Consider the following 22,172-nt stretch of genomic DNA (forward strand, 5'->3'; position numbering starts at 1 on the left):
GCGGTGGCCGGGAGTGGCCACTTCACTCCAGTCTGGGCAACAGAGTGAGACTCCAACTCAAAAAAAAAGAGTCAATTCATGTGGAATGCTTAAAACAGTCCCTGCGTATGGTAAGTATTATAAATGATGTTATATTTATTAAAATATAAATCAGCCAGGTGCAGTGACTTACGCCTATAATCCCAGCACTTTGGGGAGGTAGAGGCGAGAGGATTGCCTGAGCCCAGGGGTTCAAGACCAGCCTGGGCAACTTGGTGAGACCTTGTCTCTACAATAAATCAAAAAATTAGCTGCTGTGATGCTATAGTCCTGCTACCAGGGAGATTGAGGCAGAAAAATTGCCTGAGCACATCAGGTCAAGGCTGCATTGGCCATGATCATGCCACTACACTCCAACCTGGGCAACAGAGTGAAACCTCAACTAAAAAAAAAAATACAAAACAAATTTTAGTCATTGACAAGTGAGCAAAAAAATATTCTAGGCATCCAGAGGAGGAAGAACACGTTTTGTACACTGTGGACTGTAAAAACATTTATCTTAAAAGGTAGGTAGGAAAGAATAGGAGAAAATACAGGGAGGTGGACTTATAATAATTAGGATGGCTAACGTTTACTGAAGGCTTGTGAGCCAGGCAATGGGTTACTGTTTTCTATACTTAATCTCATTTAATGTTCCCAGTTCCACAACTAAGCACTGTTATTATTCCCATTTTATAGAAGAAGAAATAGGTTTATAAGGCTGTCATGTGTCAGATGGTAGGACTGGGATTTGAGCTTAAATATGCTGACCGCAGAGTTCAAGATTCTTAAATATTGCATTATACTGCTCTCATTCAGGAATAAGGATAGCCCAGAAGTAGACACGTTCCAGGTAGGCTTTAATTAAGACTGGGTTATGTGGGGACCCGACTGCCAGCCCTAAGGCTTGAGCTGAGTACCCAGTAATCAAGAATACAGACTGGAATAAGCTGCCTGCTTTAGATTTCTGTTCTACTACAAGAATCTCTCTATTCTTGGACCTCTTATTAATTTTCCTAAATCTCGATTTTTTAATTTACAAAATGGAAATAATTAATGTTGTCTATTTGTGGTTTGTTATGAGGATTAAATAAGAAATCTCACATAGAATACTTTGTTTTTGCTTTTTAGCCATGGTCAGAAAAACCGTTTAGGAGATTTCTATAATCAAAAAGTAGTGAAGACCTGAGATACGAGCAGTGAGATATTACTCGAACGAGGGGAGAAGTGATGGCATAAATCATGGTAGTGGTACGTTTGGTGTCAGGATTGTGCTAAAATTCCTTCCACTGAATGGGAGAGTTATGGCACTGTTGAATGTAGGAATCACCAACAGGATGTAGTGATGATTTGATGTAGAGTTTGATGTGTCCTCACATCTGATCTGAGAAGAAATTCCTGAAGGGCAGTTGGAATTACGGTCAGGGAGTTTGGGAGCAGAAAGTTTAGGGCCGGAGGTACATGGCTTTCAGGATTCAAGTTTATAGCAAGAAGGGAGATGAAAAGCAGATAACAAGTAAATTTTGTTAGGAACTAGGAGGAAGAAGGCATGACAGTGGAGATGTGGGTGAGGGAAGGACTTTGGTTATGGAGGCTAAGAAAAGATGATTTAAGAAAGAATGTAAGTACCATTAGGGTTATTGGGAAGACCTTCTTGAAGCAGAGATCAGTGTGACCCTGTTATCAATAACTGATCCCAATCATTTCCATTGTTATTCTAATTCTAGACCTTAGTATTACAATAAAGTGGTAGAACCAGAACAAAGCAATCTGATTTTCATTGAATAAGTGTTATTTTATAAACAATAAGAATAATCCTGCCTCCCAGCAGAACCAGCCATCATCATTTTTCCGTTTCCTTCCAGTCTTTATTCACACGTCCTTTCTTTTTTTGGTGGGATTATAATAGTAACAGAGATACAGTTTTACATTTACCTTTCCTACTCTTCTTCCTTCAAGCTTCCACATAATTTTCATATTTTCAAAGAGACTGCCTAACCTTGGGCTGCACCATAATTTATTTGCTTGTTGGTTACTTAGGCTATTAGAAATAATGCTTTTGTTCATGTATTTTTGTATGTGGCCTTTTCTTTCAGATTATTTTCTTTAGGATAAATTTGGAGACGCTTACTTAACCAGAGTTAAAAGAATTGAGATCTTAATGACTCCGGATTTGATATCACATGGCTTCCCAAGCAGTTTGCTTTATGAAATGTATGCTAATTTGAACATCTGCATCAAGTTTTTTGCTTAGTTCCAAGTCAGAGAAATGGTACATTGCAGTTGTAAACTTACCTTTTTGCTTCTATGTTTGGCATATAATGAACCCCTGAAGAAGCCAAGGGACCACACTGGTATGAGACTTGCACTTAAAGTGTTTAAATCTTTTCCTCCAGGTCTCATCTGTTGAATCCTGGGTGTTTTCTAACATTGTCTCTGTCGTCTTCTCCCTTACCAACTCTGGTTACTCTGACTACTTTGCTATTCTTTGAGCAGGACAACTAAGACTTCTTGGGACTTTAGTACTTTTTAAAATCTGAAACCCCCACCCCCTGACTTTCTCTGGAAAGAGCATTCTTTAGATCTCTGCTCAAATGACACCTTAACAGAGAAATCTTTCCTGAATTCTTATCTAAAATAGTACCCCCTCTACCCTCTTTTTCTCTAATTTCTCTTACCCTCTTTTTTTTTTTTTAACTCTTGTTCTGTTACACAGGCTGGAGTGCAGTGATATGATCATGGCTCACTGAAGCCTTGATCTCCTGGGCTCAAGTGATCCTCTTGCCTCAGCCTCCAGAGTAACTAGGACTACAGGTGTACACCACCATGCCTGGCAAAATTTTTTAAGTATTTCATAGAGACAGGATTTTGCTATGTTGTTCAGGCTGGTCTCAAACTCCTGGCCTCAAATCTTCCTTCCACCTTGGCTTCCCACAGTACTGGGATTACAGGTATGAGCCACCGTGCCCTGCCTTTACGCTCACATTTTATTTCTGTTTTTAACCCTCATTTTATTTTTTTAAAGTGAGTATCATGTGTTTTTCTATTTTCCAGACTGAAATGTAAGTTTTATGAGAGCAGGGTATTTTTTTTTAAGTGAGAAAACAGGATTTATTGAGAGGACAGAAAAGCTCCCGCAGTGGGAGGGGACCCAAGGGAATTGCCCCGCAGGGTATTTGTTTTTAGTTATGCTCTATACCAATTACTTTGCATACTTGGCTCAATGGCCTTTGGGCATTTATTAAATGAATGGATTCTGTCTTTGCAAGTGATGAGTCCATTACTTGCTCAGAGAGTTCCCACCAAATTTTGCTGGAGAGTTCTTTTTTTTTTTTGAGTCAGAGTCTGTTGCCCAGGCTGGAGTACAGTGACACAGTCATAGCCACCACAGCCTCTACCTGCTGGCCTCAGGGGATCCTTCTGCCTTAGCCTAAGTAGCTGGAACTACAGGTGCATGCCACCACACCCGGCTAATTTTTTGATTTATTATAGAGACAAGGTCTTGCCAAGTTGTCTAGGCTAGTCTCGAACCCTGGGCTCAGGCAATTCTCTTGTCTTCACCTCCACCTCCCAAAGTGCTGGGATTACAGGCTTGAGCCCCTGTGCCTAGCGGAAAGTTTTTCAAAGATCATCTCATTCTAGTGCAACCTTTATTTTAAACTGAGACTCAAAGAGGTAAACTGTCTTTTCCCAAGAGCACACAACTTTCATTAGATAGATTTGAACCTGGCAGACCAGTAGTTAATACTATAATACTATTTTACCTGGTGAAGAATAAATGGAGTCATTTTTATTTATTTTGCTTGTGTATGTCATTTATGGGAAAGAAAAACAGTTTAAGCTATATAATCTTAAAAATTATGCCAGCCAGGCTCGGTGGCTCAGCCTGTAATCCTGCGCCTTTGGGAGGCTGAGGTGAGTGGATTGCCTGAGTCCGCGGGTTCGAGACCCGCCTGGGCAGCGAGACCTCATCTCTACAATAAATAAAAAAAAAATCAGCGGGGCGTTGTAGCGCATGCCTATAATTCCGGCTACTTGGAAGGCTGAGGCGGAAGGATCGCCAGAGCCCAGCGAGTCGAAGCTGTGGTGACCGGGAGCAGCCACTGCACTCCAGTCTGGGTGACAGAGTGAGACTCCAACTCAAAAAAAAAAAAAAATTATGCCATTGGAAGGCTGAGGCAGAAGGATCTCCTGAGCCCAGCAAGTCAAGACTGTGGTGGCCATGACCGTGTCACTGCGCTCTAGCCTGGGCGACAGAGTGAAACTCTGACTCAAAAAAAAAAAGAAAAGAAAAATGTTATTTACAAGACTGGACTTTATATAAAAATTAGCAACTTAAGCTATTATGACCCTAAGCTATTATGACCCAAGGTACATTTTCATAGCTATTTGGCTTTTTCCTGGGTCCTTATATTCTGTTTGTCACACTCATAGCTGGAGTATTTCCAAAGAGGTGCTTTAGACTGGGGCCATGGGTCTGAGCTGTCCTTTGCCCATAACTTAACCATAAGATTCTGCCTCAGCTGGGCTCGGTGGCTCAGCCTGTAATCCCGTGCCTTTGGGAAGCTGAGGTGAGTGGATTGCCTGAGCCCGCGGGTTCGAGACCCACCTGGGCAACTTGGTGAGACCTCATTTCTACAATAAATCAAAAAAACTAACCGGGCGTGGTAGCGCGCTCCTGTAGTTCCAGCTACTTGGAAGTCTGCGGCGGAAGGATCGCTGGAGCCCAGCAAGTCGAGGCTGCGGTGACTGGGAGCAGCCACTGCACTCCAGTCTAGGCAACAGAGTGAGACTCCAACTCAAAAAAAAAAAAGAAAGATTCTGCCTCTTGGTTGATGTCATGGCGTTTCTGGACATGGGTGAACTCCTTTGTAGTTGAGTTCTTTGACTGCAAGGATCAGAGGTTCTTTTATGCTACCTCAAATCAGGGGTACAAATATAAGTGACAAGGGGGGGCGTCCTAGAATAGGAGAACCAGGTGCCATGGAGGCTGCACTAAGATGTGATAGGCACTGGGATTTGCACAGTGGGAGCTACGAATTCTCCACTGTAATGTTCCACTGTTATCATGACTCAGCTCAAGCTGTTTATATATTTCTAGTTGAATTCCAGAGACAGGAAATCTGATAGGCCCAGTTCATCTTTTCTTTTTGAGTCAGAGTCTCACTCTGTCACCCAGGCTGGAGTGCAATGGCATGCTCATGACCATCGCAGACTTGACCTGCTGGGCTCAAATGATCCTTCCACCTCAACCTTCCAAATACCTGAAACTACAGGCCCATGCCACCATGTCCAGCTAATTTTTTGATTTATTGTAGAGACGAGGTCTCGTCAAGTCTCCAATGCTAGTCTCAAACCCCTGGACTCTGCAATCCTCTTGCCTCCACCTTCACCTCCCAAAGTGCTGGAATTACAGACTTGAGCCACCGTGCCTGGCCCATCTTTTTTTTTTTTTTTTGGAGTCAGAGTCTCACTCTGTCACACAGGCTGGAATGCAGTGACACACTCATGGCCACCACAGCCTCGACCTGCTGGGCTCAGACGATCTTTCCACCTCAGCCTTCCAAGTAGCTGGAATCACAGGCATACACCACCACACCCAGCTAATTTTTCTTGATTTATTGTACAGACAAGGTCTCTCCAAGTTCCCCAGTCTGATCTTGAACCCCTGGACTAAGGCAATCCTTTCATGTCTGCCTCCCAAAGTGCTGGGATTACAGGAGTTAGCCACCACAGGCCTATCTTTTAACACCTAGCTGTGGCATAGTTCATTTTACTAATAGGGCCCTAGGGCTCTTGACTACTTAATAAACAGCTTGGTTTGCTTCCTTGAGCGTGGGGCTGCGAATGTGGCCACTAGGAAGATAAGTTGGGAATGACAAGCTTTGATAGGCAGCATAACCTCCCTCATTTCCTCCTGGGAGAACTTCCCATGTCCAGAGTTACTGTCACTGGAGTTACCAAAATATGTCTCCCCGCCCCAAACCTTCCATCCCTGGTTCTGGGCTAAGCAGCTACTCTCATCCTGCAGTTGTTTCATCTCTCATGGTGGGACAGAGTTTGGGCCCAGGTAAAGGAGCTGGCATCTTGGGCCATGAGTGCAGCTGTGCTCCCACTGCTGGCTGAGGCCTCTTGGTAAAGGCAGCGACAGCAGCCAGCTACACATGTTGGACAGGAGGTTGGCCAAGTGGCTCTGAAACTGTGTTAGAAGTCAGTGATGCTGGCAGTAGAATGGAGGACACTGTCATCCTCGGCTTACTTGGGCAGCTAGTGTTAGCTTCAGCAGTGCATGGCACGGGGTCCAGGTGAGCAGAAATAGTAATGGGCATGAGCTTTACCCAGGAGTGGCCCAAGCCTGTGTACTGATGATCCCATCCATTTCCAGAAAAGTGTGTCCTTCTGAGTGGCTCCTTCTGCTGTTGACCATGTGTTTCCTCTGCACTGGCCAGGTTGGCTTGCCAGCTGGTCCTTTTGACCAAGGTCATGCAGTTGTGGGAATTTATGCACAGCATGGTCTGTGAACCTGGCTTAGCCGGGCCACATGTGATCCAGATTGACTTTGAGCCAGCTAGCTAAGGAGGTACTGTTCGAGGAACAAGGAAGAGGCTGCTACTTTTAAATGGGCAAAACTGGGTCACTGTGTAGCTGTAGTGAGTGGGCTGGAGTGTAGCACTGACTTCTTTTTCCTTCAGCTTGTCTAAATCTGGCTTTGGAAAGGAAAGTTTTCAAACTCCACATTTTTTCCCTCGTAGCATAACTTGAATGGAAATAAGTCAGTACTGTTTTAGGCCCAGTTTCCATGTTTTTCCACCTTCCGAGTTACATTAATTGATTAAGTTGGGAAGCCAAGGGGCTTTAGCCTGAATTTAACCTCTTGCTGTTTGGAATCTCGTGAGTAATGTTCTCCTTTTTTTTTTTTGAGTTGGAATCTCACTCTGTTGCCCAGGCTGGAGTGCAGTAGCACACTCACAGTCACCCCAGGGTCGACCCACTGGGCTCTGGCGATCCTTCCGCCTCAGCCTTCCAAGTAGCCAGAACTACAGACACGCAATATCACACCCAGTGAATTTTTTCATTTTTATTGTAGAGATGAGGTCTTGCCAGGTTTCCCGGGTTGGTCTCGAACCTGCGGGCTCAGGCAAACCACTTACCTCAGCCTCCCAAAGTGCAAGGATTACAGACTGAGCCACCGAGCCCGGCCTCCTTTTTTTTTTTTTAAGCACATCTCTGGCTTATAGTACTTACACTCTTTGATGAATTATGAATCACATATTTTAATATTTTCCTTGATTGTGGTTTTCATACCCAGGAAGGATTTTCTTGTAAAACAAAAACAAAAACACTGAAACTACATTGCATAGTAGCAAGAGTTGGCTTTTTGTTTTGCTTTGTTCTGTTTTGACAGCTGGAGTAGCATCTTCAAAAGCTTAGCACACTCTCAGTTTACACTTTTATAAACACCTGTCTTTTTAGCATTGTATTGAAGGTGAACTGTGAAGTCAGTCTTTGCTTTCAAAGCATTTATAGCTTGAGGGACTGTTCAGAAAGGAGACTCATTAGGATCTACAGGCCAGAGGAGAAAGCTTGATAACAACAGATAACAGAAATATCTTGCACAAGGTCACAGTAGTACCTATTGTGCTGTGCCCAGAGGTGCTCAGAAGGGAGAAGGAAATGTTTTTTAGTTCAGAGAAGCCATCGCCACTCCTGATGAGGACTTTCTGTGGAGGAAAGCAGATTTCAGGAATTGAAGTGAAAGATGCAAATTTGTCAGGCTAAGTCAGAGAGGATGTTTTAGGAGAGGAGGGTATAGCTTGCATGGGGACTTGCCTCCAGGAATTGGATAGGGCTAAGGCTATTAACAGTCAACTGAAGAGTTAGGAATGGGAAGCTCACCGGGAAGGTCTGGTGATTTTTTTTGAGTCAGTCTTACTTTGTTGCACAGACTAGAGTGCAGTGGCATGATCATGACTCATTGTATCCTTGACCTCCTGGGCTCAGATGATCCTTTCTCCAGTCTCTGGAATAGCTGGAACTACAGGCAGATGCCACCACTTCTGGCTAATTTTTTATTTTTATTTTTTAGAGACAAGGTCTCACTATGCTGCCCAGGCCGATATTGAACTCCTGGGCTCAAGCAGTCCTCTCACCTCGGCCTCCCAAGCTTCTGGGATTACAGTCGTGAACCACCACCCTGGCCTGGTGCTCGTTTTTGAAATCTGAGAGCAAAGACCTGGGTTGGCTTTCAAAGTAGAATGGATCACCTTAGTCTTGAGAAGGCGAAATGGTAGCACAGAGAAAACACATTGCAACAGCTTTAAGAACTCATCAGAAGTGTGTTCGAGTCTAGGGAAGACAAGAAGTGAGATTGTCAAGCTCAGGTGTTGTGTGAGCAGGGCCAGACTAAAACTTCATCTATCTGAAGGGAAGCATCTACAGGGTTAAAAGAGAGTGGCAGTTGTTTGCTGACTGAGGGAGAGCAACCTGCAGTGAGGTCAGAGCGAAGTTTGCGGACCCAGATGTGGGTACCAACAGCTACTGGCTTTATACCACTAAGCAAGTAATATAATCTTTAGGCCTCAGTTTACTCATCTGAGTTAATGCTATTCATTGGGTTGAAGGAGGATTGCATGAGACAGTCGGTGCCCATAAATACCATCACAGTACTTTGGCTTATTAGGTGTTAAATAATATTAGTGTCCTTCCCTCTGATGAAAATATAATGCTCAGTAATAATAAAATTGCCCAACTAGTTTGACCAGTTCCCTCTCACACCCCTGGTCTGGTCTCAGTTTCCTTGGTCAGGTGCTTGTTAGAACTGAGTGTTATTAGAACTGACAGATTGGCAGACTTCACAAGGACCTCTTTATATGGGAATGTGTGATTACGTAAACAGAGCAGATTTTAAGCCCAGATGCCCCAGGTCATTGCCTTGGACTGCAGGACTTTGCTAAGAACACAGGAAGCAGATTACCGTTTTCAACCTTGAGGTGGTTCTACTCTGCCAGCGTGTTTTCTCGTCCATTCCCAACTACCCCCACCCCTGCCCGCCAAGCAGCAAGCCCACAAAGAAACAGTTACTAGTGTAATAGGAAACACAAAACGGGCTATAGCCAAGCCTCAGCCCCGTGTAGTAAATATTGTCAAAGAAATCTGCTTGGTTCTGAATCAAGGAGCCCATGGAGGTGGGCAGAATCTATCTGCAAAGCCATCTCTATATTTTGACTTAGGTTAGTTGTTTGCCTTGGAATGTCTTTTCCACGTTTTCACCTGTCATGCCATTGGGGTCTGGCCTCTGTGCTACCACCTACACAGAGTCTTTCTTGATTTCTTCATTCATGTCTTCTTCACTGAAGGGGATCTTTCTTTATTCTGTGAAGCCCAACTTTTAAAAATACATTTTAAAAAACACTCCAGCCGGGCTCGGTGGCTCAGCCTGTAATCCCAGCACTCTGGGAGGCTGAGATGAGTGGATTGTCGGAGCCCGCAGGTTCGAGACCCGCCCGGGCAACTTGGCGAGACCTCGTCTCTACAATAAAATCAAAAATTAGCCGGGCATGGTAGCACATGCCTGTAGTTCCAGGTACTTGGAAGGCTGAGGCGGAAGGATCACCGGAGGCTGAGGCTGCAGTGGCCAGGAGCGTGCCACTGCATTCCAGTCTGGGTGACAGAGTGAAACTCCAACTCAAAAAAAAAAAAAACAACACTCCCTGGGATCCTTAAAAGACTGTTCCTAGATTGGAGTTCTCCATGTACTTATTCCTTATGACCTTCTAGTACTAGCATATAAATTCCTTGAGAACAAGGATTTGCTCATGTCAGTATTCCCCTACAGTGCCTAGTGCACATAACTGCTGAGTAAATCTTAGAGATCAGATGTTCTCATCCAGGAGAAAAATTAGTAAGAGATCCAGTTTAGAGACCGGCAGGGTTCTCCAGCCAGCAGACCGAGGACGGGCGAGCTGCTTCAGCTTTCCCCTGCCGCTCCCAATCCTGTCTTATAACTGATGAGCTCTACTCAGGGTTCTCCAAGTGAGCTGACCCTCTGGCCTTTCCATTGCCTTGGCAGTGCACTTTTCTGAACTTGGAATCCCCTTCCTTTCTGGAAAAGGCATCATCTCCAGCTCAGATACGGCCTTTGCTCTGGCTTTCCCTGAGCCTTGGACAAATGTGTTCCGTTTGTTTCTCACCAGTGTTCTATAGGCCATACCCCCAATAGCATTCTCCTTGTTGCTCATTAGTGACTTGTTTACAGGCTGACTTTTTTCAGGGAAGGATTCTTCCTTGGCTTATTCGTCTTTGTAACCTCACTGCCTAGTATCGTGCCTTGCACCTCCTAAATATTTTTGGTTCTACTGAACTGAATCCAAAAACAATTCTCCTGAGGCAAACCAGGTAAGTCCTCTGACCTGAAAGCCAAGGTCAGAGAGAATGTTTAGAACAGACTGCCTGTGCCAAAAAAGTCTGAACTCAGGTGGCTCAGACAGAAGTGCCCTTCAGGTCTCTCTAGGGAGGTCACTGGTCATCAGTGAGCCTGATTTTGTGAGAGGAGAGCGCTCCCTATCAGTCCATGCCATGGACCCTTCCTTCTAGGGTCTCACTTGATCAGTAGCCAGCCATTCCTCGATTTGCCACCATTTTATAGTGCTGCACTTCAGGGCACAACCCCACAAGCTGGACTTGTTTTCTTATTTGCAGTTGGTTCTTGAAACGTATAAATCGTTAATAGCATTAGCTGATTTTAAGAATTGTTGAGTCTTTAAAAAAAACCAACACATTCTTCTTTATAGAACGAGAGAATGCATTACTCTCCTCTCCAGAAAGAGCTTGTAGTGTTTGGTTTTTTTTCCACAAATTTTTATTTTTAAAAATTTCAGGCCGGGCACGTGGCTCAGCCTGTAATCCCAGCACTTTGGGAGGCCTAGGCAAGAGGATTTTCTGAGCCCGAGAGTTTGAGACCAGCCTGGACAACTCAGTGAGGCCTCATCTCTATAATAAATTGCAAAAACTAGCCGGGTGTGGTGGTGTGCATCTGTAGTTCTAGCTACTTGGAAGGCTGAGGTGGAAGGATTGCCTGAGCCCAGCGGGTTAAGGCTGCGGTGGCCAGGAGCGTGATACTGCACTCCAGACTGGGCAACAAGAGTGAGACTCCAACTCAAAAAAAAAGAATTCAAACCTACAAAAAAGATAAAAGAATAGCACAATGAATAGCACCTATATAGTCGCCTTCTAGAACTCACCAATTGTTAGCATTTTGTTACATTTACTTTCTCTCTCTCTAGCTATAAATAAATAATATATAATTATATAAATAATATATAATATATAAATAAATATATCCTCCAGTGGCCCATTTAAGAGTAAATTGTAAACCTCAATTCTTTATACTTCAGCATATGTCTTCTGAGAATAACTATCTGGATTGTTCCAGTGATATCCTTTAGAGCAATTTTTTAAAAATCCAAGATCCAGTCAGAATCTAACCATGCATTTAGTTATTATATCCCTTTAGTCTCATTTAATTTGGACAGTTCTTTAGACTTTTTGTCTTTCATATTATTTGTTGAGTCCATGCCAGTTGTTTCACAGAATATCCCTTAATATAGTTTTTGTGGATTTTGGAGCAATTGTATCTATAAGCCTTAAATTATGGAACTAAAGCACAGGGTGACCACTTACTGCTACTAAAACACTGTCAAATGGTCACTGTCAGGCTGGGAGTGGTGTCTCATGCCTGTAATCTCAGTCCTTTGGGAGGCCAAGGCAGGAGGATTGCCTGAGTTCAGGAGTTCAAGATCAGCCTGGGCAACATAGCAAGACCTCATCTCTACTATAATTATAAAATTAAAATTTTTAAAAGTAGTCATTGTCTGGCCAGCCAGGCATGGTGGCTTATGCCTGTAATCCCAGAACTTTAGGAGACAGAGGTAAAAGGACTTCCTGAGCCCAAGTGTTCCAGACCAGCCTGGGCAACGTGGCGAGACCTTGTCTCTACAAGAAATTTAAAAAGTAGCCAGGTGTGGTGGCACATGCCTATGTCCCAGCTGCTTGGAAGGCTGAAGTGAAGGATCACCTGAGGCCAGGAGGTTGAGGTTGAGGTTGAGGCTGCAGTGGCCATGAGTATGCCACTGCACTCCAGCCTGGGTGACAGTGAGACTCTGACCTAAAAAAAAAAAGTCACTGTCACAAGGATATATTAAAGGTAAATTCTTATTAGCGACATTGAAACTTTTGTCTTGCCATTTTTAGGTGAGACAGTACAAATTAATGGATTAGAATGAGGGCTCTGGAATAGGTTTTAATCCCAGATTTAATTCCTATGTTTTAATCTGAGAATTCCCTTAATCTCTTGGAGAATTCCCTTAATCTCTTGGAGTTTTAATTTCCTTGTCTGTAAAATGGTGATAATAGCAACTATATTTACTTCACAGAGTGAAGATAAAATGAGATAATGGATTTAAAATTTTTTATAGGAAAGCGCCTAGAACACTGTGAGCATTAGTACATGGTAGTGGTGGCAGTAGAGTTGGTGGTGATTGTTATTTGTAGTAGGGATTAAGTATAAAAAAATTACAGACCAGACACGATGGCTTATCCCTATAATCCCAGCACTTTGGAGGTGAGAGGATTGCCTGAGTCCATGGGTGGTTCAAGACTGGCCTGGGCAACCTGGTGAGACTTTGTCTCTACAATAAATTTAAAAATTAGCCAGGTGTGGTGGCATGTGCCTATATTTCCAGCTACTTGGAAGGCTACTTGAAGGCAGAAGGATCACCTGAGCTCAGCAGGTCGAGGTTGTGGTGGCTGTGAGTGTGCCACTGCTCTCCAGCCTGGGCAACAGAGTGAGGATCCAACTCAAAAAAAAAAAAAAAAAATTATACCATGAAAATTATGTATTTTAGAGATCAGGAAGCTTTGTTTTTGAGAGGTAGCCAAGACCATTTTGGAGATTGTTATAGTTAATGTGTTCTCGGATAGTAAAAGAAAAAAAATGTTTTAATTAAATTTACCCTTTACAAACCTGGCCAAATAAAATGGCATTATCCTAATTAAGTCCTTTCCTGTTCTTTTTTCCCCTAGAAGATTGCACTGATCAGTCTAGGCTTGCCCAGAAATCTCCTTCTACCCTTCTTCCCCCAACCTGTTTGGCACCAGAGGGAAAGCAAGGAACTTTCTGCCATCCATTCTGCTAGTAACCTGGGGTCACAATGGTGACAGTGATCAAGAGTTTCTCCTGTTCCCTCCAGAGCCCATGTTTCCTCCCATAGACTGACTGAGAGCGAGGGTCTCTCTCAGCTCACCACACTGTGGAATTTCCCACACATTTCTCAGGTCACCATCTCTGAAACTTGAGGAGTTTTATAATCTTCTTATCTCTTACTGGGTCATAGGGCAAGGGAGAACAGGGGGTTGATAATTGATCATTTTTTGGTCAAGTTTTTTTTGGTTTTTTTAAAAATACATTTCAAACTAATAGAATAATCCGCCATCAAAGTGACAGTTAAAGATGTTCTATTTATAGGCATAATCAGCTTTTATTTAAAGAATGTATTGAAATCAAGCAAACAGTACTACATCTGACAATTCCCCCTTGGTGGAAATGGCTAGTGATAACGTGAAAGCAGATATTCAGTCACTTTATTGTTTGCTTTTGGTAATATTTAGCCTGTCACTCAAGTAATGTTAATTAGGGCTTTTCTTTAGTATCTAGGTTACTTCCCCTTATTCACCAAACACTTGCTAATGCAAAGTAAAAAGTGCATATCATGAATTTGAATTCTAATTTTTATAATGAGACCATATACAAAAACTCAACTTTAATTTTTCATATCACATAAATAATTGAAAGTACAGTAAAAGAAAAATTGGCACTTACCATGACTCCCTAGTTTATAAAGCACCTATACGTATATTATCTTACAACCTATACCTCTGTCAGGTAATCAAGAGAAATACTTATTTTTTTCATTTTATAAAAAAAAAAGAGTCAAGACTCAGAATTGTTAAGTTAATATTTAAGTTCATGGTTCCACCACTTACTGGGTATCCTTGAACAAGTCACTTAATCCTCTGCAGTTTCCTTAACTATAAAACAGAATGAAAAATAGTGCCTACCAGATAGGGTGTATGTGAAAATGAAAAGAGCTAATATACACAAGGCACTTAGAACAGTGCCTGGTACATGGTAAATGCTCAATAAATGTTAGCTGTTATTACCACACAGCTAGAAAATGTTAGCACTTATACCCAAATCTAGACCTTCTGACTCCTAGTTCTGAACTCTCTTCATAGTACCATGTGGAATTTACCTTGTAGTTAATCATTGATGGGATTTCCACCTCACATTGACCTTGTTATTCTTGAAGGGATCTTTTTTTACTTTGTTTACTTTGACCTTACATCTCTCAAGTTCAAAAGGGAAATGTATTTGAAAGATTCTTCCTTCTTGGTTTTTAAAAATCCTCCGGTTTTTGTTGTCATCTGGATTTGCTTGACCTTGAGGCATCAGAAAGTGTTTTAGTAGGTGAAGATATCATAAAGTTGTTTTCATGGATGATTTGGGGTGTTTCCAGAGGATTCTGTTTTGATTGAAAGGTCTAAGGTGGGAAGTAGAGATGAAGGAAATGGTTGGACTATAGCCCAGAGAGGGGCAGCCACACCTCTTATCTGTAGTGCTAACGGAATATTGTCATCACAGAGAGTGGTAGTTTGCTGACCTCAGAGTAAAGATGATTGTTTTGACACAGGATTATTTGTTGTAAAAGAGCCATCCTGAAGAAATTGGTAAACTATTATAGGCCATTCCCTGGGCAAGGAGAAAAAGTTGTTTATAGATACTTCTCTTGGGAATAGTATCTATAAACAACAGGCTTTCACTTTTGACCCCCAGTTGTTTTTACTCCGTCTGTCACCAATGCAGACATTTATGACTGTGAACTAGGCCTAAGTGAAAATCTTTATGCTTTCGTGGTAGCTACTCAGCTGTCATGGGGAGATAGCTGCCCTTTCCTCGGATGCCAAGGTCATCTGAAAACTGGATTTGGTATGGAAGATGGCAGAAGCCTCAACTCACTGAGCATGGCCTCTCACCATCCTTCTGGATGTGCTGTGCGTGGTACGTACGTAGGCGAGGCCTCTTAAAGTGCAGGTGTATGCTTCTCACGGCCTTTGTAGAAGATCTGTACCAGAATTTAACCTGGTAAGACAGGAGGCTTGAGAGAACCTGGTGAGACCTGTCTTTGTGATGTGTGCCTTTTAAAAAAAATTTTATTTTAAAGATATGGGGTGCAATTCAGGGTTAAGTATACAGAGGTTCATTATCCAGGTTCCCTTGTTGATGAGGTGTGGTCCCCCCTCCCCTGGCAGTTTCTCACTGCTTCCAATCCCTTTCTTACAGTATTATGATAACTGTTCAAGGTGCACTTATGAGTGAGAACATGTGGCACTCAGTTCTTTATTTCTGCACTAGATCGATGTGTGCATTTTAACCCACTCATCTCTCATTCTCTGGCAAGTAGAATTAATGTTCTTATATTAATCAAAGACACTGAATTTTAAATAAATTTCCTGGGACTTGATGATTGTCTGATACTGTTTGCAAAAGAGAGGATATGAAGAAATGATGTATTATCTTTTCTAGTTTTGCATTTAGCATCCATTTTTTCTCCCTCGCCACTCGCAGAGTCCTCTGACCCATCTAACCTGGGACCAAAGCCCAGAGAACAGCTCTGGTTCCTAATATCTAGGCAGCCTCTCTCGTAGCTATAAGCCTAGCCACTCAGCTTGGTGCCTGCTCCTGTGGTTGACTTCTGCCTGTTGCATTGACCACTCTCTGGCATGCTAGGGAGTGCCAGGTTTTTTTCCTGCTGTGTTTGTATGGATGCTCTGTGTAGTGGATGAGGAGTTGGAGAAAAGATAAAAAGGAATAGCCATTATCCCTTGCCACTATCATTACGTGCTGCCCAGGACTCCAGAGAGCTTTGCTTCTTAGCCAGTTGATTATGAATTAAACATCTGTGTTTGATGTATGAGAATCTTCTGTAGATGGGGGTTCTTATCCTTCTATACCATTTACATCTTTCTGGCATGCAGTGTCCTAGAGCACAGCAGGTGATGGTGTCCTTTGAGGTCAGTAGCAGAACTGGGAGTCACAGTGTGACAGCTGAGAGATTTAGCAAAGCTAGCAGGGCTGTAGAGAGGTTGAATAGCTGAATACTCAGGCTAAGACTAGTTCATGATGGGCCTTTGCTCAACTGCCATTTATGAATGCCAGTGTGGCAACAAGCTCCAGAGTTGGCCCCTTGAACATCTGTTGTCTTCTATAAAGTCTTTCTGATTCTCCCAAGTTGGGTCCTTGCCCCTCAGGACTCCTGTGGCCCTTGTCTCCCCCAGATTTATAGAGAGTAATTAATTGTCTAAATGTAGGTTTCATCTACAGCATAAGTCTCTTGACAATAGGAACCTGGTCTTGCTCATTTTAGTGTTGTCATAATTCATAGGTGTATCCCACTTGTAACAATTACTCGATACATTTTACTGAATTAAACTGAACAAAACTATGTCCGTGGAAATCTTGCATTTAGTGTCTATGCCTCTATATTTTTATACTTTTCTAGGAGGTTATCAGAGTACACAGAGTAAACAGAGCTCCATCATCAAAAGTAGCATGTAAGACCGGGCGTGGTGGCTCACACCTATAATCCCAACACTTTGGGAGGCTGAGATGAGAGGATTGCCTGAGTCCACGGGTTCGAGACCTGCCTGGGCAACTTGATGAGACCTCATCACTACAATAATAAAAAAATTAGCTGGGCATGGTGGCACGTGCCTGTAGTTCCAGCTACTTGGAAGGCTGAGGCGGAAGGATCGCCTTGGCTCAGCAGGTTGAGGCTATGGTGGCTAGAAGTGTGCCACTGCCCTCCAACCAGGGTGACAGAGTGAGACTCTTACTCAAAAAAAAAAAAAAGAGTAGCACGTAAAAACAGACTGATCTACTGTTGGGCTTTTTTGTTGTTGTTGTTGGAGTCTCACTCTGTTATCCAGGCTGGAGGGCAGTGGCGCACTCACGGCTCAGGCTTTTTTAAAAAACAGCTTTGCTGAGATACAGTTCACATGCCATGCAGTTCACCAATTTGTCACCATGGTGTTTAGCATGGTAACAGAGTTGTGCAACCATCACTGCAGTCAATTTTAGAAAATTTTTTATCATCCCCGAAAGAAATCCTGTGCCTATTCCCTCCAGTTCCCAAGTCCTAGGCAACCACTAATCTATTTTAAAAAAAAATTTTAGACCAGGCACAGTGGCTCATGCCTGTAATCCTAGCACTTTGGTAGGCAGAGGTGGGAGGATTGCTTGAACCCAGGAGTGTGAGACCAGCTTGGGCAATATAGTGCGACCTCAGCTCTATTAAAAAAAAAAACCAATTAACTGGGTGTGGTGGCTACTCAGCTCCCCAGCTACTCAGGAGGCTGAGGCAGAAGCATCACCTGAGCCCAGGGGGTTGAGGCTGCAATGAGCTGCAAGTGTGCCACTGCTACCCAGGCTGGAGTGCAGTTCAGTTTAATTCATAGCTCACTATAACCTTGAAATCCTGGACTCAAGCAATCCTCTCGCCTCATCCTCCTGAGTAACTAGCACTTCAGGCATGCAACACCATGCCCAGCTACTTTTAAAATTTTTTGTAGAGACAGAGTCTTGTTATGTTACCCAGGCTGGTCTCAAACTTTTGTCTTCAAGCAATCTTCCTGCCTTGGCCTCCCATACTAATCTGCTTTTTAGCTTGATAGATTTATCTGCTTTGGACATAATATTTTGCCTGCCTTCTTTCACTTAGCATAATATTTTCAAGATTTATCCATGCTGTAGCATGTGGCAAGCTTAGAGCTTTGTGGAAATTGGAGGGTCCGTTGTTTCCTGGCTACTAGTCAGTTGTGGTAAGGGCCAATGGTGAGTCCACCTGCCCTCACTAAGGATAACCAGACCTATTTAGTGGAAATTCCATAGAGGTGTTCAGAAATCGTTCCCACGACTAATTGTGAAAATCAAACAAGGCAATGTCTATGAGCACCTAACATGGTGCCTAACACAGGAGGGCCTCACATCTGTTTATTCCCTTTGTATTTCTTCAATTTTAGTAAGAAGTTGCCAAAATGAAACAACAGATGCTTTTTAAATTGGTCTTAGAGTTTTACTGATTCCTCCCTGGCCCTTTTGTTTTTGTTTTCCCCAAGGTTATGCCTTTCTGCTGTTCCAGGAGGAGAGCTCAGTGCAAGCTTTGATAGATGCCTGCCTGGAGGAAGACGGGAAACTGTACCTGTGTGTGTCAAGCCCCACCATCAAGGATAAGCCGGTAAGTAATACGCAGCCAGCTGCTGTTTTTCCAGAGCACATATGCAATTGGAATAGCTGATCTCTCCCTTCTCATAATGGGAATGCTGGTAACCTGGATCCCTAGTACCTGGCTTGACCTTGCTATGCAGCGCAGTTGGACTGTTGTTGGTGATTAGAAACTAATAACAAATTACTCCGTGCTTCATTTTATACCTTTGGGACCGTGTATAAGCAAATGTGCCCTTGTCTTCCACTTTATAGCTCTTTTAAGCTAATTCCTATTCAGAAACTCTGAATTGAGGTAAATAATGCTCTTAGCGGTGTTGGCAGCTGGTTTCCATCATTATTTCAGATCAAGGACAGGAGTAATTTATATTTTTAAAAAGATCATAACGGTTGATGTTTATGTACCTCTGAATGCAACGTATTGTGCTGGGTGGTACACACAGCCAGCTGAATAGAGACTACTGGGCCAGGCGCTTACACTCTGAAGTGGGATGTTTCAACAGGCAGGAGCGGGGAAGGACTGTAGCCTTGATGCAGAGTTTGAGGCTTCTGGGCCAGAGTGTGGTAAGTCCCTGGGCAAGGGAGGAAGACTGCTTCCTTTCTTCTGGCAGAGGAGATATCAGTGGAGAAGGGGTGAGACCATATTCAGAGCAGAGGAAAAGAACTCAGTTAATGTGACAGAAGTGGAGACCCATGGCAAGTGGGCAGGGGTGGGGTGGGGTGAGTTTGCGTGTCAAGGCTTGGCCTAGGAGTGGGAAGGGCAGTACAAGTAGTGATGTGGAGTGGGCAAGAGAGCGATGCTGTCTATCATGGGGCCTGCAGCAGCCCCCATAAAACTTGCCCCAGAGGTGTAGGGCGTGCTTGGCATCTAGGGCCACTCTCAGAAAGGTGCATGGGGAAGGAGTTGGGTTTGGATCTAGAAGTCTGAATTTTGGCCCTATTGTTTGAATAGCTGCCTGGCTCTAAATAAGTCATCTAATCCTTGCTGAATTGTGGTTTCCTCGCCTGGAAAATGGGAAGAATGATCATTCTTCTCTAGGTTGTGGAGAGGCTCGGATGAGAGGGAAATGAATGTGAAAGCATTTGGTAGAGGTCAGGCACCTGTGCATATGTGACTGGCTGATGGGATCAGCCCTGCGTAGTGCCGTAGGATTTAGGATTTAGGAGAGCACGGTCAGAGCCCAGCTCCGTGGCAGCGTCTGTTGGGAAGGATGATGACATCATGAACAGGGCTTTCGGTTGGTTGCAAAAGAATGATGTTGAGACTTCACCACCTGTAAGGGATAGGCTGTAGCGTTTAAAGCAGAGAAAGAAACTACTGAAGAGTAAGGGATATTGATAGCCGGGTAATTAAATGATGCAGGAAAAGAGGCAAGGGTTTTAGCCAGTGTGAAACTCTACAGTTCCAAATTTGGGGAACGTTAACAAATCTTGATAACAGTGACAATGTTGGATAGAGTAGCTATACAAGTAGGGAAAACAGCAGGAAACAGTAGGTGGGAAAAGAGTAAGGAGGCTTTGTTAACTTTGCTCTTTACTTAAACAGTGTGGAGAGGCTGTCTACAATGTGGGAGCCATGGGGAATGACTAGAATGGGAGTGTGCAGTGTTTCATCTGAGTAAATAAGAGGAAAGTGGAAATGACTTCTCTAAGTCTTTTTGGAGTAGTGCGAGTGTAACGTGGCAGCCCCAAATCTGAGAGGATTTGTGCATAAACTTCTTTACATATTCCAAATAAGTCACCTGGAGGTCCAGCAGGGACACTGGTTTATTAGAACTTACAGGAGGCATAGATGGTGGCCAGTCATGAAGAAAGAGTCTGCATTTTGGGGCAGTACAGCAAGCAGTTTTATAGACACCCAAGTCAGTTAATCAAATTCCTACCTGGTATTTACAATTACATTGTTTACATGTGATGACCAAATTGCTTTCAACTTGCTCAATTACCTATACCCCATGACTCCTTACTGGGAATATGCATATCCTGCAGAGGCCAGCCTTGGCCAGAGGCTGCTCCCTGGGGGAGGGACAGAAAGAAACCAGATATAGGGGAACGAGTCAGTGTCCTGACAATTTCCTTACAGTGAGGTCAGAAAGTCTATACTCAGTTTGGAAAAGTCAGATGTCTGAGGGGTAAATGGCCAACCTCCAGAGAGCCTCTGCCACTGGCACATGAGTATAAGGGGAGTAGGATTGAGCTAGGAAGGGTTAGGGTAGAATTGGTCACACACTAAAAAAGAGGATTTGAAATCGATTTTTATACATAAATAGTTGGCTAGGTGCGATGGCTCAGCCTGTAATCCCAGCACTTTGGGAGGCCGAGGTGAGAGAATTGTCTGAGCCCAGGGGTTCGAGACCAGCCTGGGCAACTAGGTGAGTCCTCATCTCTACAATAAATCACAAAAATTAGCCAGGTGTGATGGCCTGCGTCTGTAGTCCCAGTTACTCAGGAGGCTGAGGCGGAAGCATCACCTGAGCCCAGGAGGTTGAGGTTGCAGTGAACTGTGATCATGATACTGCACTCCAGCCTGGGCAACAGAGTGAGACCCTGACTCAAAGAGAGAGAGAGAGAGAGAGAGAGAGAGACAGATACACATTGAAGTAGTTATGTTTATGGAGGTTAAGAAGCTGCTGAATTGAGGCGAGGAAACCAGAGGTGGTGAGCACACAGGGTTTACATACCTTGAAAGGGTCAAGTCACTGGCTCTGTTTGGAAGGAGAAGAATGTGCTTTGTAGGGCACACCTTCAGCTGGACAGGATGTCTCTTCAGAAAGGAGCAAGCTGCAGCAGTTGCAGATAGAGGAGGTGTGGAGACGATGCCGTTACTGTTGAGTGTTTTCACTCTAAACACATGTATTACCTTTGGCTTGAAGGACTTTTGAAAGTAATTATTGTAATTATCTCTTTTGAAAATGTTCATGGGGAAACTGACTTTCATTGTTTGTGTTTCTGCAAATTTCTGCCCTATTGCAGTTTTCTGAGCTCAAGTGTGGCAGTTTTATTGGAGCTGGGTGAATTCTCTGTGATGACTGCCAATCACACATTTCTTTGACCCAGGGATACTCAGAATTTCCAGCATAAGCAATCTGAATAAAACTGGTATGGGAAACTTAAAAGTCCCCAAACACCTGTAATTTTAATGAACTGGATCCCATTTGGGGCTTCAGATCCTGTGGCTCCATTTCTGAAACCTTCTCTTTCCTGGCTTTAACGTCCACCACTCCCAGCCTCATTTGTTCATACTTCCCTACCCAGGTTCTGGTACATTCCACCTCACTGTGACTACTCCCACGGGAGGAAAAAAAGTGAGAACTGGGTTGAACCTTTGGGAGTAAATGAGGACCTTGGCAGTAGCTCAAGGCAAAGTCACTTTTGGAGCTCATTCGCCAGCCTTTTTGAGCTATGGCTCTTCCTTGCTGCTTGTTTTGACTTGGCTGGCCTCCGTGTCCTACCTTTCAGGATCCTGGTGCCCTCATTCTGTTGTTATTTCTCTCTGAGCCTCCCTGGATTTCTCCATGGAAATACACCATGTTCCAAAATGACCTTGCAGATCTTTGACCCTTTGTCCTCCTTTCTTGTCCCTTCCCTTCAAAATCCTCTTCCCTTTGAATGGATCAGGTTAACCAGATTGGGTATTTTATTTGTTTTATTATTATTTTTTTGAGTTGGGGTCTCATCCTGTCACCCAGGCTGGGGTGCAGTAGAATGATTACAACAATCATAGCTCATGTCAGCCTCCTACAATCCTTTCACCTCAGCTTACCAAGTAGCTGAGACTAAAGGCACATGCTACCACACCTGGCTAAGTTTTTGGTGA

General features: G+C 43.5%; 1 protein-coding gene across 1 annotated transcript in view; it reads left to right on the plus strand.

Moving 5' to 3' along the window:
- Positions 1-22,172, plus strand: part of LOC103264510 (cytoplasmic polyadenylation element-binding protein 3) — a 197,626-nt gene that overhangs the window by 113,725 nt on the left and 61,729 nt on the right. The window contains exon 8 of the mRNA XM_021714537.1: positions 18,250-18,368. Within this exon, the coding sequence (XP_021570212.1) occupies positions 18,250-18,368 (119 nt within the window). The remainder of the gene's footprint in view (positions 1-18,249; positions 18,369-22,172) is intronic.

The sequence above is a fragment of the Carlito syrichta genome, unplaced genomic scaffold, assembly GCF_000164805.1.
Source record: "Carlito syrichta isolate Samal-C Ts95f unplaced genomic scaffold, Tarsius_syrichta-2.0.1 Scaffold305661, whole genome shotgun sequence".
Taxonomy (NCBI): Eukaryota; Metazoa; Chordata; class Mammalia; order Primates; family Tarsiidae; genus Carlito; species Carlito syrichta.